This window comes from Pan paniscus, chromosome 5, assembly GCF_029289425.2.
Source record: "Pan paniscus chromosome 5, NHGRI_mPanPan1-v2.0_pri, whole genome shotgun sequence".
Classification (NCBI taxonomy): Eukaryota; Metazoa; Chordata; class Mammalia; order Primates; family Hominidae; genus Pan; species Pan paniscus.
The window spans coordinates 38,476,390-38,494,945 of NC_073254.2; the positions used below are offsets into that span (position 1 = coordinate 38,476,390).

An 18,556-nucleotide genomic window follows, 5' to 3' on the forward strand; every position below is an offset into this window, starting at 1 on the left:
CTGAAAGCAATCAGAAGGAAGCACCGCTGCCAGAATTCTGAACAGTATGGCCATATCTGCCTGGAAAAAAATTTAAGTAACCATTTCACAGAAACGAATTTGATCTACATAATAAAAGGAAGCATTTAGAACTCTTAATACTTATTAACACAGGAGAAAGGATTGTCCCTAGGTTTTATTTCCAATTTATGTGTCTTAATTGGTCCCTCACTACACTAGGAGATATGCATTATCATTATTTTTCACTAAAGCTTAGAAAAATTAAGTTTCCCAGAGTCACACATCCAGCAAAACCACTAAGTCAGGACAAAAGAATCTCAGATCTATCTGACCCCAAAAGCTGTAACCTTTAGAACAGTGCTGGGCTTACCTCCTGCCTCTCACACTGATATCTCCTAAGTACAACATTTTAGTTTCTTCGTTTTTGTTTTTTTTTCCCCCACAGCAGTGCCTTTAAGTGAACCTTTGAAGATACTTTGGTGCTATTTTAGTTGTGTCAACTGTACTTTTTTTTTTTTTTGACAAATACTTAGAGTTATATTTTAACTATACATTTTTAGACTAGGAATGCGTTTTCAGGGCTATCTAAATGATCCTTACTTTATTACTAAAGACAAAAATGAGGCCATAAAAATAGAAAACTTGCCCATGGTTACTAAGGTAGTCAGTGGTCAGAAAAGAACCCAGTGCTCATGAATCTTACCCAGTCCTTTTTCCGTGAGAGTTTTTGATGAATTGTTAGAAAATGTGTTTCATTTACATGCATTCTAGAACATTCCATCTGCAGTCTGTACATGCCATCCAAACACTTGTTTTTAAAGATGTAAGCATGAACTGAACCATTCCTTTATTCTTTTTTGTTTTTGCTCTGAATCAACATGGGCAATGTAGTATTTAGCTGCCTACAACCCTGATGTCTTTAGGCCTCTGAAAAATTAACATCATGTCAATGATCCCTAATGTAACCTTTCTCTCAGCATAAAAATGTTTCTTCTGCACCAAAAATGAAACAAAAAATTTATATCATATATAAAGAAATTTGCTGTAATTGTCTTCCTATGAGAAGTTTTGCTTCATTAGTGTGCCAAGGAAGCTGAAATTATTTAATATTACAAGGCAGATAAAATCATAGGGAGAGTTCTTCTTTTAGTAACCACAAAAGCAATTTTTAATAAAAGTACAAACCATGTATGTTGATGTGTTTTCTTCATGACACAGTTCTCTAATACAGGTTTTAATATCCGGATAGTCAGAAAGTATTTAAAAGGACTGTATTTGTAAAATCTTTACAGTGTAAGTGCAGACTCTAAATATCACTAAAGAGATGAAAATGTGCTGTAAAGATCGTTCTTATTGATGAATATCTATAAAGAAGTTGGAAAGATATTGTGTGTGAACTTAAACAAGAAGTGGTCTCCAGACGTGTTTACTTCTAGAATCACTGATGTAAAAAAAAAAAAAAAAAAAAAAAATGGTCAAGTCCCATTCAGGCTTGCTTCCCTTTGCTATTATTTCACAGCGAACCCAGGGCCATGGTGCCATTGTTAAAGTTCCATGTGAAATAAGATTTTCCTACAGTGGAACTTCAGTCACTGAAGATTTGTGGAAAACCTCAATGCTTCTCTAGTGATTATAGAAGTGTGGGAAACTTGGTCCCAGTTTTGTCTCTGCCATTTTGGACAAGACACAACTTTAGGATTTTTTTATTATTTTTTAAATCTCTTCAATCTGTAGCTTGAATAAAAATATTTCCAACACTTTTTGAAAGACTTTTGTGATAATAAAATAGCTATCAAAGTACCTCATAAAGCACAAAATAAGAAAGTATTTTTTATCCTCTAAATACAAATTGTAGAAGTATTAATTGCTATAAACCAAGAATCTTAAATATACGTCATGCACTCTGATTTAAACTACCTCTGAAATCTAAAGAAATAATCATATGTAGCCAAAAATGTACACATAAGGTCATTGATAGCAAAGTTGCTGGTAATAAATAGCAAAACCAAAAAGCAAATAAATAAATCTGGAAACTAAATTATCAACATTCAAAAAAAAAAAGATTAAATCCAGTTGTTCAATTATCTAGTGATTAAAACTTATGTCCTTGAAAATTATAGTATTAATGTACATGATATAATAGTAAGAGAAAAGGCAAAACAAAACTGTATTTATAATGCCATTATAACTATGTATAATTATAGAAAGATGTTCATGTGTGTTGGCACAAGTGTGAAGGAACTATAAACATGGTAGCAAATGTTACCTAGTTATCCCTGGGTTATGAAATTGTGGCAGATTTTACATTTTTTTAACTTTAAGTTCTGGGATACATGTGTAGAATGTGCAAGTTTGTTACATAGGCATATATGTGCCATGGTGGTTTCCTGCATCTATCAATCCGTCATCTAGGTTTTAAGCCCCACATGCATCAGGTATTTGTCCTAATGCTCTCCCTCCCCTTGCCCCCATCCCCTGACAGGACCCCATATGTGATGTTCCTCTCCATGTTCCCATGTGTTCTTATTGTTCAACTCCTGCTCATGAGCAAGAATATCTGGTGTTTGGTTTTCTGTTCCTATATTAGTTTGCTGAGAATGACGGCTTCCAGCTTCATCCATATCCCTACAGAGGACATAAACTCATTCTTTTTTATGGCTGCTTAGTATTCCATGATATATATGTGCCAAATTTTCTTTATCCAGTCTATCATTGATGGGCATTTGGGTTGGTTCCAAGTCTTTGCTATTGTAAATGGTGCTGTAATAAACATATGTGTTCAGGTGTCTTTATAATACAATGATTTACAATCCTTTGGGTATATACCCAAGTAACAGGATTGCTGGGTCAAATGGTATTTCTGGTTCTAGATCCTTGAGGAATTGCCACACTGTCTTCCACAATGGGTGAACTAATTTACACTCCCAACAGTGTAAAAGCATTCCTATTTCTCCACAGCCTCACCAGCATCTGTTGTCTCCTGACTTTTTAATAATTTCCATTCTAACTGGAGTGAGATGTTATCTCATTGTGGTTTTGCTTTGCATGTCTATAATGACCAGCGATGATGAGCTTTTTCTCACATGTTTCTTGGCCACATAAATGTCTTTTGAGAAATGTCTGTTCATATCCTTTGCCTACTTTCTGATAGGGTTTTTTTTTTCTTGTAAATTTGTTTGAGTTCCTTGTAGATACTGGATATTATACCAGAAACTAATCTGTCAGATGGATACATTGCAAATTTTTTTTCCCATTCTGCAGGTTGCTTGTTCACTCTGATGATAGTTTCTTTTGCTTTGCAGAAGCGCTTTTGTTTAATTAGATCCCATTTGTCAAATTTGGCTTCTGCTGCAATTGCTTTTGGTGTTTTAGTCATGAAGTCTTTGCCCATGCCTATGTCCTGAATATTTCCTAGATGTTCTTCTAGGGTTTTTATGGTTTTAGGTTTTACATTTAAATCTTTAATCCATTTCTCACCACTCCTATTCAACCTAGTATTGGAAGTTCTGGCCAGGGCAATTATGCAAGAGAAAGAAATAAAGGTATTCAAATAGAAAGAGAGGAAGTCAAATTGTCTGTTTGCAGATGACATGATTGTATATTTAGAAAACCCCATTGTCTCAGCCCAAAATCTCCTTAAGCTGATAAACTTCAGCAAAGTTTCTGGATACAAAATCAATGTGCAAAAACCACAAGCATTCCTATACACCAATAATAGACAAGCAGAGAGCCAAAACAAGAGTGAACTCCCATTCACAATTGCCACAAAGAGAATAAAATACTTAGGAATACAACTTACAAGGGATATGAAGGACCACTTCAAGGAGAACTACAAGCCACTGCTCAAGGAAATAAGAGAGGACACAAACGGAAAAACATTCCATGCTCATGGATAGCAAGAATCAATATTGTGAAAATGGCCATACTGCCCAACATAATTTATAGATTCAATGCTATTCCCATCAAGACACCATTGACTTTCTTTGCAGAATTAGAAATAACTACTTTAAATTTCACATGTAACCAAAAAAGAGCCCCGATAGCCAAGTCAATCCTAAGCAAAAAGAACAAAGCTGGAGGCATCACCCTACCTGACTTCAAACTATACTACAAGGCTACAGTAACCAAAACAGCATGGTACTGGTACCAAAACAGATATATAGACCAATGGAACATAACAGAGACCTCAGAAATAACACCACACATCTTACAACTGTCTGATTTTTGACAAATCTGACAAAAACAAGCAATAGGGAAATGACTCCCTATATAATAAATGGTGCTGGGAAAACTGTCTAGCCATATGCAGAAAACAGAAACTGGACCCCTTCCTTATACCTGATTTTGTGTTTTATGTTTTTCTATATTTTTCTACAATAAACTTGCTATACCTTTACAGTCATATATACACCATTAATAAAACTCAGAAAAATTTCACAATTACATGCATTTATGACACTCTGAAGTATCATAAGCACAATTATAATTATCACTAACCAATGGCTCCCAGCTATGTGCCAGGCATTGTGCAAGTTTTGTGTATGTTATTTTCTAAAGTCTATAAGGTAAGTATTATCAACTTGAAAAAACTCTGTCTCAGGTTAAATATGTTTTCCAAGGACACAGGGTTATTAAATGCCAGAAATTTCACTGAAACTCTCCTTTGTATGATTCCAAAACATTGGTTTAACCACTGCATTTTGTGAAAAATCAAAATAGCAAAGTGTAATTACCATGTTCCTCTCAATAATTTACTCAGCAAAAATAGAGAATATAGAAAAATAAATTACATAGTTCTTATCTTCAAAGAACTTACAATGTATTACAGGAGAAAATATACAGATAAGCAGTATACTCTATGTATACTTATATATTAATATGTATTTTACCTATATATTTCTATACTATACTATGTATAGTATATTAAATATTTAAGTATATTATACATTATATGATATATACTAAATATGCTGTTTGTGTGTATATATATATATAAAATATATATAAAATATATAAAATATATATAATATATAAAATATATATATAATATATATATAATATATAAAATATATATAATATATAAAATATATATATAATATATATATATAATATATAAAATATATATAATATATAAAATATATATATAATATATATATATAATATATAAAATATATATAATATATAAAATATATATATAATATATATATAATATATATATAATATATATATAAAATATATATATAATATATATATAAAATATATATAATATATATATAAAATATATATATAATATATATATAAAATATAAATATATATATAAAATATATATATATTATATATATAAAATATATATATAATATATATATAAAATATATATATAATATATATATAAAATATATATATAATATATATATAAAATATATATATAATATATATATAAAATATATATATAATATATATATAAAATATATATATAATATATATATAAAATATATATATAATATATATATAAAATATATATATAATATATATATAAAATATATATATAATATATATAAAATATATATATAATATATATATAAAATATATATATAATATATATATAAAATATATATATAATATATATATAAAATATATATATAATATATATATAAAATATATATATAATATATATATAAAATATATATATATATAGAAAGAGAAAGCAATGTAGGGTCAGGCAAACATCAGTTGCAATCCTGGCTTTACCATTTAGTTGGGCAACCTCGGCCAAGTTCCCTAACCTTTCTTCAAAAAGCTTCAAGATCATCTAACAGGATGAGGGTAACAATAGCACTTAATTCACATGGATGTAAAAGTATTAAATGAAATAACATGCATAAAATGATTAGTATCAGAAACAGAGTGGCTTGGGTAATTGTTGAGGACTTCTTAAAAGTGAATAGGATTTTTGTCTTCCTTTTGCCTTTGAATTTTTTATATTTGTTGTATATTGTTTCTATTCTTGCTGTTTTTAGCATGTGAGAAGTTCTGACAGAATAGTATGAATAGTTATCTGTCTCCTCCCTGCCACTCAAAAGACAACACCAATTAGATAAGATAGGGATTGGGACAGTCACTGTGACCTAATGCAACTGAGGCCCATCTAATCACTAAACATGTGAGTCAGATCGGCAGCAACATTTAGGAACATATTAACAGTTGTAGAGTCAGGTGAAAATCTGAGTTATGGTGAGTCTAGAAGTTTCCAAGTTTGGCCATGTGGAACTCTGAAACCCAGGGGAGCAGCAGACTGGGAGGATTTTTTTTCCTCCAAGTTGTTGGTGACGGCGTTGGCCACTGATCTCAGGTCCTTGTGTTCAGCAATACACACACACCTAGTAAGACAGAGATGGACTTCACTGTTTTCTATAAGAATCTCGTGGCAAGGACACTGCTCTCAACAGGTAAGGGTGACAAGAAGACACATAGGAAAGGAACAGACTGTGTGCCTGGTCCTATTTCACCCCTATTGCTGTTTCACAGACAGTATTCTAGGTGTCATGATTACAATGAACCTAAAATCATGGGAAATATAGAAAAATAGATTATTTAGTGTCTAGAGGCAAAGAGAGCTGATAGTAGCACATATGCTTTAAAAATTAGTTTTTCACCAATACTTTCTTATATTTTAGGGCAAGAAACTCATGTACCAAGCAAAAATGGGTAAATAATCCATGTAATCAAATATTTTCAGATAAATAAGGTTTATTTCTATGTGAAATAAAATATACTTTTGAACTATACTTTTAATTGAATTTTAAAATAAATTATACATATTTCTCTGTTTACATTTTATCTAGAACCTAGTAAACATAAGTAATGTGGTATATTTTATACAGAAAAAATGTGATAAATTATTTAATTCTAAATTATCATTATAAAATTATCAGTTTCCATGTCAGTTATACCAAGCAGTGAATAGTAATGCCCTCAAAGGTGAGGCACTGTTTCAAATTCTTTATTTCCATACTAAACGGCCTCAGATTGCTCCAGTATATGACTCTTTGTATTTTTTATAACTTTGTTTTATTCCCTCACTACTCAGAGATCAGATTTTACTAGCTCCTGCTTTCCTATTTGTTTTAGCAGTTATTAATCCATGCCTTGAAATTGTCTGCTTCTGATCTAAAATGAGGCCCTTGGCTTTTGAGAATACAGAGATCAGAGAACATGCAAGAATTTGAAAGGTTTACTGTAGTGCCTGGGATTTACATACCCATTATTTCCATACCTAAAAAAAAAAAATCTTATTTATGGATTCTCAGTTATTTTCCAAGTGGTTCTAAATGATTAACATGAGTAGTTAGTGACCTCTAAATAAAAAGACTCCATGATGATGAGGAAAGAACAAAAAGGAAAGGACCGTGATGTGTGTATTAGGAACTGAAAAGCCCTTTCAGACTAGCACTAAGGACGTATAAATACCCATCTCTCCAGCTGTATTGCCACACTGATATATAAAAATGAAATAAAACAATGGCCACCCAAACATTAGATTCTACTTCTAAAGATATGTAACTTAAAGTTCCTCCTCTGAGAGCTCTTCCTCTCATCCTATCATTTCACTGTTCTCCAAGCACATGAGCAAAAAGACAGCTCTTGGCAGGCCTTTGTAAATATGTTTCTCCCCATATATTACATCACCCTCCAGGATTTAGCCTGTCTTCAGGTTATAAGAAATATTCTTTGGTGGAATCCCTACAGGTATGGGAAGTAGAAAATTTAAAAAAAATTAAACTTTGAACTGATTCTGAGCAGAAAGGCCCTTCTTGAAATTCTAGAATCACAAAGCAGTAAAATAATATCCATGCTCCCTGTATTCCAGGCATTAACATGGTAAATAAAACACTGCCCAGTGATTGGAGTGCATAGTTTTGCCTTCAGTTGTTAGTCTCTCATTTTAAGAAATGGTCAAAGTATATATTACTTTCCGGGTAAGAGTAGAATGTACCTATAACTCAAAAAAGGAATTTGCCTACAAATATAAAATCTTTCATATTTGACAACCCAAGTTTGCTTTAAAAGAACACTAGCTCCCCAAAGTGATTTTTATGCTTATTTAACTGTAGTTTGCAAACAGAAAAGGCACATGTTCTTCACAATGACAGAGCATAGCCCCAGCAAGAAGTCAAGGCCAGGATTCAATTGAGATGTTCTGAGTCTACACACAGGGGGCTCAATTCTCCCTTTGGTTCATGAACTCATCATGGATTCCAAACTGGATCATAGCCAGTTTTTAATTGTACCCAAATGCAAATCCGATGGGAATGCTATGAAGAAGTCAAAAAGTGATAACGAAGCTCGCTGACCAGTGTAGTAGGGTGAGAAATATGAGATTAAATCTCAAATGACAGAGAGATTAGAGAATATGCAGGTAGTTGATAGGCTAGAAACTTAAAAAGTTCCCAGATTTTAGAAGTTAGTTTCACTAATACTTGAGAGACTTCAGTCATGTCTGACTGAGAACCTATTGCACATTGCAGCTAAATACTCTTTTTAGTAGTTAAAAGCAGCCTAATCTTTCTCAACAAATAATGTCTTGTCTCTTAGTTGGCTTAAAACATCCAAGCAATTTCCAATAATAATAATAAAAAAAAACTTAGCACTGAAGAAACAAACTACATCCCCTTTATCACAGCTTGCTCTCCCTATCAGAACATTATTGCTGGTATTATTCTGGAATTCTATCTTAGATAATATCTGATTGATGTAGTTCTTTTTATTGAAATACAGAGCACTGATTATAATATACAGATTTCCAAAACCACCTAGGTAATTATAGGCCTGCATAACAAACTCTGTTCTTTATCCTCTCCAAAGGAAGTTTCATTATCCCGGTATTATCTTGCACACAGAAAAAATTTCCTGAAGGTGACCTTTTTATAGGTGGTAACCATAGTAACAGATTTCCAGTCACTAACACTCTGACACCACTTGTGCACTGCAAATATTATAGGGATGCTGAGGATTGATGTTTAGGGTTACCCTCCAGAGACAGAAGCTGCATAAATACTTATCAATTTGAGAGAAAGATGTTAAAAGAAATTTAAAGCCATATTCCCTGCTCTCTTGCTAATCAGACAGGAATCTTTTCCTCCCCTCAAGATCTCAATAATATCTCACTTAGAGAATATCAAGGTAAAAATAAAAGATGTGGATCTTTAAGAGGAACATGGAAAAAGAAAATTTGTTCCTTACATTACTCTTAAGTAGGACATTCAATGGATCGGGGTGAAAGACAAACACTCATTTGGGAGTCTATTCTTTGCTTTGAAGTACTTATGGAGTCCCCATGAGCTATAATGGGAGTTACATGCTCTCATCAATGGAGAACTGGCTTGGCCGTGTAAATCTAGGAAACTGTGGTTTCAGCACTTAATTCAGAAAGAGAAAACTTTCGAGGTACTAGGAAAGTTGCAAGGTACATCTGCTAACTAGAAGTCAGTGAAGAAAATATCAGAAAAGAGAATGAAAGTAGCTGGTCATTACAGGCCATATGAAAATCTAAGTACTCTTGATCCTTAAGTGGTGATTACACATCTTTCATACATAAGTAAAACACTGCACAGAGTCTCTGCTTCCCCCTAAAAAGTGGGTTCACTTAGACAGCTTGTTTCCCTATTTTTAAGAGATTCATTCATATTTTTAATAAGTTCATCTTTGAGCTTGTTGCATACTATTTAAGAACACTGAAATGTCTCATGCCTTTTGAGACATTTATTGATGATGCCAAGTAAATTTGACGTTTAATAAAGATCTCTTAAAACCCCAGTTGTTATTCCATTTTTTTTGCTACCTCTATACTTCCTGTCTGGGTCTTATTTGGTTTTTGCACTCTCTCAATTTGTCTATATGTTGTCATTTCCATCCTTAAAATTTAGCACAATTCAAGTTTTGCCCATCCTATAATTTATCAAGCTATAACTTGCTTTCTAAACCTTGATCACTATTGTGTCACAGACACTGTCTCATTTTTTTTTTAACTTCTTGCCTTTTAATATTATCTTTGAATACAGATGGTTTCAATTCTCCAGTAACAAGATGTAGAGTGGCCAAATGGTTTTTCATACATGTTTCCCTAGTCCAGACACCCAAGAGTATGTCCCTTTCTTGGGCATAAGAAAACCTAGAGTTATATTTAGGGCATCATGTGTGGTGAATAGTTGACCGAGCTGGCATGCTCACAATGACCAAATTATGTTTGTCATATTTTAATCCAATACATTGATCTACTATGAACTTGTAAATAATGTATTTTCTTTCTAGACACATTCCAGGAAGACCAGAGAAACTGACTTTTATCCATATGGAATAATCCACTGGCAAATTTCTTTTAGGACAGACCAAAGCTGATCTAGGACATAATCTTTACATACTTGGATCCTTCCCATCAGACGACAAAGAACATCTGGGGTGAAAGGCTCCATTAGAAGAGCAATGTGGGATGGTGCTGTGCTGACAACTGGTAGTTCCTACCCTACATCTTTGTAGAGGACTGGAGCCCAGAGCATGCCATGGTCAACTTGTATGTTGAAGTGAAGATCTCATTCGAGGTGTGCATGTGCTTATTACAGATATGCCACGGTGCTAAGTACCCCAGGACTACAGGAAAAAATAAGAATTGATGCTTTATCCATGATCATGAGGCACACGGGCCAGAGCGCCAACTGTGGAATCGCACAGCCCGGGTTCAAAGCCTGGCTGGGCCATGACCACCTGAATGACCTGAGGAATGGTCTCAGGCAAATTTGTAAAAAGTAGAGACCCTTCCTGCCAGGGAGGCATGTGGTAAGAGGCGCATCCAGTCAGGTCAGGGCACCGCGTCCTCTCTTTGGAAACCTGCGGAGCGAGGCTGGTGGCCCTTGAGGCCACGGCAGCCATGGAGAAGGCAGGCCTGGCTCCAGGCGGCACAGAGGCACTGGAGAGGCCCCGGGGGAGCCTGGTGGGATCTGGCTGGTCCTGCGCTCTGCTTCCAGGTTCTGGCCCTGTAACCCAGGGGACAGGGCCGGCCAAGACAGGGCCACTGGGTGCCAGCCAGCACCTGGGCCAGGCGCCAGGTGGAAGGGCTCTGGCGGATCAGCCCCGCACCCCTAATAACCCCACAGGGGGGCCCATCCAGGGCCACACACCTGCCCCCAGGAGCAGGACGTCCCTGAGGCTAGAGTCCAGCTGGACCGGTGGAAGGGTCTCACCCTTTGCCCTTTGACTCCTCTTGTAGGCACCCTCGCTGGGCTCCTTAGCACTCCTCCACACCCTGGCTTTGTCATCAGCCCCATAGTGATGTCATAAACTCCCAGATGCCCAGTGTGCACCCGGCCACAGAGAAGTGGGTGACTTAGGAGTATCCTCTCCGCTTCTGACCCTTAGTTTCGTCTGTGCACAACTCGCTCAAAATGGGCAACTCACTAAGCGTATTTTGTTCCTGGTTCCGCCGCAGGTCCTGGCCACGCCATCGGCAACCTACTCGTCTTGTCCGTGAGGCCTTCCCAGCTGGCAGGGCTCACCCCGCGGCTCCGGCACCTGTGCCTGCCTGGGGCATCTGGGGCCGTTCCCCACTCCTCCTCAACCGTCAGCGATATCTTGGGCCTTCTTTTCCAGTCAGGTGGGACGGCGCCCCTATGAGGCTGTGTCTTATCCCTCGGAACACGGGCACCCCACAGAGGGTCCTGCCCCCTGTGGTCTGGAGCGCCCCCTCAAGGAAGAAACCCGTGCTATCTGCTCGTAACTCCATGATGTTTGGACACCTCAGCCCCGTGAGGATCCCTCGTCTCAGAGGCAAGTTTAACCTTCAACTTCCTTCATTAGATGAGCAGGTGATCCCAGGCAGGCTCCCGAAGATGGAGGTGAGGGCAGAAGAGCCCAAAGAAGCAGCGGAGGTGAAAGACCAGGTAGAGACCCAGAGGCAGGAGGACAATAAAACGGGCCCCTGTAGCAATGGGGAAGCAGCCTCCACCTCTAGGCCCCTGGAGACTCAGGGAAACCTCACTTCCTCCTGGTACAATCCCAGGCCCTTGGAGGGAAATGTCCACCTCAAGAGCTTGACAGAAAAGAACCAGACTGACAAGGCCCAGGTGCATGCAGTGAGTTTCTACTCCAAGGGCCATGGAGTCACCAGTTCACACAGCCCTGCTGGAGGCATCCTTCCCTTTGGGAAGCCTGATCCACTTTCAACAGTGCTCCCTGCCCCTGTTCCGGGCTGCTCCCTGTGGCCAGAGAAGGCAGCCTTGAAGGTGCTGGGTAAAGACCACCTGCCCAGCTCTCCAGGCTTGCTGATGGTGGGGGAGGACATGCAGCCCAAGGATCCTGCAGCTCTTGGATCAAGTAGGTCTTCACCACCCAGAGCTGCCGGCCACAGGCCCCGCAAAAGAAAACTGTCGGGGCCACCGCTGCAGCTGCAACCGACCCCTCCCCTGCAACTGAGGTGGGATAGAGACGAGGGGCCCCCACCAGCTAAGCTTCCATGTCTATCTCCTGAGGCACTGTTGGTGTGTAAGGCTTCCCAAAGAGAAGGACGCCTCCAGCAGGGCAACATGCATAAGAACGTGAGAGTGTTAAGTAGAACATCAAAATTCAGGAGACTAAGAGAGCTGCTTAGGAGGAGAAAGAAGAGATGGCAGGGCAGGCGTGGTGGCTCACGCCTGTAATCCAGCACTTTGGGAGGCCCAGGTGGGGGAATCAGGAGGTCAAGAGATTAAGACCTGAGGAGCATCTCTGCCTGCACCATCTGGGAAGTGAAGAGCACCTCTGCCCAGCTGCCCCACCGTCTGGGCAGTGAAGAGCGCCTCTGCCTGGGCCCTGCCCCGTCTGGGCAGTGAGGAGTGCCTCTGCCTGGCCCCCTTACACTCTGGGAAGTGAGGAGCTCTTCTGCCTGGCCAGTGCCCTGTCTGGGAAGTGAGAAGCGCCTCTGCCCAGCTGCCCACCATCTAGGAATTGATGAGGAGCACCGCCTCTGCCCAGCCTCCACCCCATCTGGGAAGTGACAAGCACCTCTGCCCAGCCGCCTCACAGTATGGGAAGTGAGGAGCGCCTCTGCCCAGCCGCCACCCTGTTTGGAAAGTAAGGAGCGCCTCTGCCTCGCCGCCGTCCTCTCTGCAAAGTGAGGAGTGCCTCTGCCCGGCCTCCTCACCGTCTGGGAAATGAGGAGCGCCTCTGCCTGGCCACCGTCCCATCTGGGAAGTGAGGAGTGCTTCTGCCCAGCCGCCACCCTGTCTGGAAAGTGAGGAGCACCTCTGCCCGGCCCCCTCACCGTTTGTAAGGGAGGAGCACCTCTGCCCAGCCCCTGCACCTTCTGGGAAGTGAGGAGCGTCTCTGCCCGCTGCTGTGCAACCTTCCAAGTGTGAAGTGACGGCCTTGTGTGTGATCTTTCTGCCCTCCCCAAGTTTGCATTTTCGACATTAAAGTTTACTTTTTAGTTAAAAAAAGGAGATCGAGATCATTCTGGCCAACATGGTGAAACTCCGTCTCTACTGAAAATACAAAAATTAGGCGGGCATGGTGGCTTGTGCCTGTAGTCCCAGCTACTTGGGAGGCTGAGGCAGGAGAATGGCTTGAACCCGGGAGGTGGAGGTTGCAGTGAGCCGAGATCGCACCACTGCACTCCAGCCTGGTGACAGAGCAAGACTCCATCCTGAAATGATGTTGTAGTTGAGAGCACGATGGTCTTTTGGGACAGGAGGAACAAGAGGTTCTGGTTGCCACTCTTCAATCAGTTCTTCTTTTTCCTTGACTGTAAGATCAGATCGTTCTTGTAATTTGTAAGTCTTAGAGAAAAGAAGTCTGATTATCCAGAGTATCAGAATCCCTTCCAAAATAAGATGGTAAACAGGAGCCTCGTAAAGCGCCTGTACCATCTCCACCAGAACCCACTGCTCCATGGCGGTCGCCATAGTTAGCCGCTTCCTTCCGGACACTGTCTCATTTCTATCTCACTGTTCAGCATAGCTGCTGTCCAGGCAAATGTTTCTCAAAATTTGAGTCACCTACAGACCCAAGCAAAGGGAAGAAAAAAGAAAAAGACAAAAGAAAAATCTATGCATTTTAGTTTGTGAGATGCTGGTGTAAGGACTGTAAGCCCCATTCGAGGACAATGTCTTGTAAATTTTTAATTATCTCAGAAAAAAAAATTAGAAGTTTTGTGTTTTGGAATGGCAAAATAACAGATTAATATCACAATGGAGTTCAAATTTTAAAATTCTCATAAAACATATCAACCTCCAAGAATATACCTACAGATATATCTGTCTTTGGATCTCAATGTGAGAAACATTAAACCAGGATAAATAGAAATGTGGGGCCAAGATCAAGAGGAGGCCACAGTAACCTCTGGGTGTTAAGTAGAAAGGACAAATGGCCAATGAGAAAAGGATGGAGATAGCACACAACTGGGAAGATCTACAATTGTAATCTCATGCCTGTCTCTTGACATGCTTGTATTTTTATGTTACAAACCATCTTTCAACTTTCTTTTATTCTCATTCAAATGTTTTCAGTGTTTATTCAACACTTATTTCAGTGAGAACATGTATTTAATCTGGCATTCACTTATTCAATTAATTTTTATTGAGGGCCAACTGTGTGCCTGGCTAGGAGTAGAGGGTACAACCATGAAGAAGACAAAAAATCAAAACAGACACAGGGTTTTCTTTTATGGATCCAGTGGGAGAGAAACATATCGGAAAGACAATAAAACAAAAAAAAAATGTTTTCTTAAAGAGCATATTTAATTGGTATTAAAAGAAACATTAAAGGAACAATGGGAATATGAGATGCAGGAAACCTAGCCTTGATTCAGGTTTCCTTGAGTCAGGGAATGCTTTCTTGAGGATGCGACATTTATGCATACACTTGAGGGGGTAAATAAGACAGTTGTAAGATTAGAAAAGAAGGGAAGCTTCCCAAGACATAAAATGTTCTATTATAAAGACACATGCATGGGTATGTTCACTGCAGCACTATTCACGATAGCCAAAACATAGAATCAACCTAAATGCCCAACAATAATAGACTGGATAAATAAAAGGTGGCACATATACACCATGGAATACTATGCAGCCATAAAAAAGGATGAGATCATGTCCTTTGCAGGAACACGGATGAAGCTGGAGGCCATTATCCTTAGTAAAGTAACAGAAACAAAAAAACCAATACCACATGTTCTCATTTTTAAGTGGAAGCTAAATGATAAGAACACATGAACGCACAGAGAGGAACACACACTAGGGCCTATCAGAGGATGGAAGAGGGAAAAGATCAGGAAAAATCACTAGTGGGTACTAGGCTTAATGCCTGGGTGATGAAATAATCTGTACACCAAACCCCCATGACGCAAGTTTACCTATATAACAAACCTGCACATGTACCCCTGAACTTAAAAATTTTTTTTAAAATAAATGTCAAGAAAGCCAACTGGATCAGAATGTGATGAGCAGAAACAGAAGCACAGGCAAATTTTAAAAGAAGACAGAGGCAAGAGACAGGGTCCTGTGGGTCCCAATACAGAGTTTTCAAATTATCCTAACTGCAATGGGGAAGTGGATTAAGTCTTTTAACTGGTGAAGACCAGATCAAACTTGGGTTCCAGGAAAGTCCATTGGCTTCTATGTAGGGTGTTGACATTCAAGGACATCTACCAAGTGGCGACAAAGTTCCCTCTTAGACTACCTCCCATGTACATAACCTTTCCCTGGTTGACTACCACTAACTAAACATCCCCAAACCTCCTGCCTCTGTGCCTTTTCACATACTTATTCCCTGCCTATAATGCCTCTTTCCCATTCTCTCCTATTCATAGTCCAGTCATGATTTAGGACCTGTCTCCAGCATGCTTTTCTTCATAAATTCCTTCCATTTGGGTTGACTTTCGCTCTTCTTTTGATTCTCTCTCCTCTTATTTTATGGCACTTTTATATTCTGTTATGTTTTATAATTATTATGTACTTATCTCATTATACAGCTTTTTGAATAGGACGCGATGGCATTTGTGCATCCTCTAGAGCATCTTAGATGTATATTTATACATAAACTCAGATTCACTCAATGTAAAAGAACTTGTTTTTGTCTTTTATCTAGTTTGTTTTACCCTAATTCCTGGTTTTCTGAAGCCTTGTGCCTTTTTATTTTTATTTTTCCCGAGATGGAGTTTCACTCTTGTTGCCCAGGCTGGAGTTCAACAGTGTGATCTCGGCTCACTGCAACCTCTGCCTCCCAGGTTCAAGTGATTCTCCTGCCTCAGCCTCCAGAGTAGCTAGGATTACAGGTGCCCACCACCATGTCCGGCTAATTTTTTTGTATTTTTAGTAGAGACAGAGTTTCACCATGGCTGGTCTCAAACTTCTGACCTCAGGTGATCCACCCGCCTCAGACTCCCAAAGTGCTGGGATTACAGGGGTGAGCCCCAGGCCAGCCTCGTGCTTTTAAGTTACTTTGAAACTGTCATCTTCCCCTTGTTGTAATCCCAAATGTCTTCTTCAATCAACTTTAATGACTTCATTTCAAAATACTTTGGGTTTTTGTTATCGTTATTGTTCATTTGCCTAATAGGCCTTCTCTCAGTTTCCTCAGATATCCTGTGTATGTGCCGAACTAATGTCATTTCTGACATTCTTTGCTAGAGACCCTAACTCTGTCCTCCTGACTTCCATCCCTCTAAGATGTCTCTTGTCCACTGGAGCAGCTCCTCTGTGGAGGTGGTATCCTCCTTCACCACTTGTCACCACCCATATCCTGTCTTACCGTGTGCATGAGTCTCCCACTCCTATCTCACTTACACTCCCTTTGAGCTTTCCAATTAATCAGACATCATTTTTGCCAAGGCTACTCTTTATCTTCTTGCTTTTTCTTCTGCATCTCCCTTCTAATTTTTCACCCTATTCCCCTTTTCTCTCAATCATTTGCTTCACTATTAAATGTCACTAATGTTCCAATTTTTAAAACTTAGGGAAATTTACCACTTTATCACTAAAAACAACAACAAAAAAATGCTTCTTGACATAGCTTGGTAGAATTAGGGTTAATGTACACAGAAATCTTTCCATTTAGCCTCTGAGTTCCTTCAACTCTGAGGCTTTAACTGCTTAGCCCAATGGGGATGATGCCATATGATCCTTTACATCTGATCTATGAAAAAGGCCAAATGTCTTTCTGAAGTCACGCCATGATTTCCGGTAGTTGTCACTGCCCAGTTCAGAGAGTTTGGTTTGGAACTCATAACTGCTACCGCAATCATACAAAGATGGAGAAAAAGTACTCTCTCCAATGGCTTCCCTTTACTGAATTATGAAAACTGAATGTTTATCCTGGCTTCAATGGCAAAAGAGAGAACCATCAGAATCTTGCAATACTTGAGAGAGTTAGAAATGCATCACAAAATAAAATTTGACATTTCACTTCTGGAAAAATGAAATAGATATATTTTCCTTATTTATCCCACTAGGTACAACTAAAACTTTAGACATGATATATATAAAACTAACATTTTTGAAAAACCCTCAAAGTTGGAGAAAAGAAAGCCTGACTGGCTATAGAACTTGGGACCGAAGGAACAACAACAACAACAAATCTGTAAAAGTATCAAATTTCTAGCAAGACTGAAAACAAAACATAAATTACAAAAATTGGGAGTGAAACAGGAGCTATCACTATAGACACAAGAGACTACAAAGGAATAGTAAACATACCAATAACTCTCTCTATATAAATTTGATATCTTAGATGAAATGAACCAATTCCTCAAACACAAACTATCACAATTTACTTAATATAAAATAGTTCATTTGAATAGCCCTATAACTAATAAGGAAATTACATAAATAATTTTGAAACTCCTAAAAAAGACACTACCAAGCCCAGATGGTTTCACTGGATAATTCTTTGTAAGCATAACACTAATTCTACACAATCTCTTCCACATAGAAGAGGGAATACTCCCCAGTTCATTATATGAACCTAGAATTTCTGTACCCCATAATGAGACAAGATAATACAAAAAGTGAAAATGATACACCAATAGCCTTCAAGAATATAGGCACAATATTTTTAACCAAAAAATATCAAATAGACTTTGTAACATATATATAGAAAAATATACACTAGAGCTAAGAGTGGTTTATTCCAGACATTTAAGGTTAGCTTAATATTTGAAACAAATCAGTGAAATCCACTATATTAACAAAATAAAGGGTAAAATTCATGAGATTGATCAATACAGAAAAGGCATTTAATAAAATTCAGCACTTATTCATGATAAAAACTCTCAAAAAACGGAAACACCCTTAGCTTGATAAAGATCACTTCCAAAAGAAAAAAAAAAATCTAATAGTAACATTATTCTTTTTTTTTTTTTTTTTTTTTTTTTTTTGAGATAGAGTCTTGCTCTGTCACCCAGGCTGGAGTGCAGCGGTGCTATTTTGTCTCACTGCAATCTCTCCTCCCCTGGGTTCAAGTGATTCTCCTGCCTCAGCCTCCCCAGTAGCTGGGATTCAGGCATGTACCACCACACCCGACTAATTTTTGTATT

At 38.3% G+C, this 18,556-nt stretch overlaps 1 protein-coding gene across 1 annotated transcript; it reads left to right on the forward strand.

Moving 5' to 3' along the window:
- Positions 1 to 5,993: 5,993 nt before the first annotated feature.
- Positions 5,994 to 14,727, forward strand: LOC100987709 (putative UPF0607 protein ENSP00000332738). Its single transcript, XM_055114423.2, has one exon. The coding sequence runs from the start codon at positions 11,436 to 11,438 to the stop codon at positions 12,684 to 12,686; it is 1,251 nt and encodes a 416-aa protein (XP_054970398.2). The 5' UTR covers positions 5,994 to 11,435; the 3' UTR covers positions 12,687 to 14,727.
- The last annotated feature ends 3,829 nt before the right edge of the window (positions 14,728 to 18,556 follow it).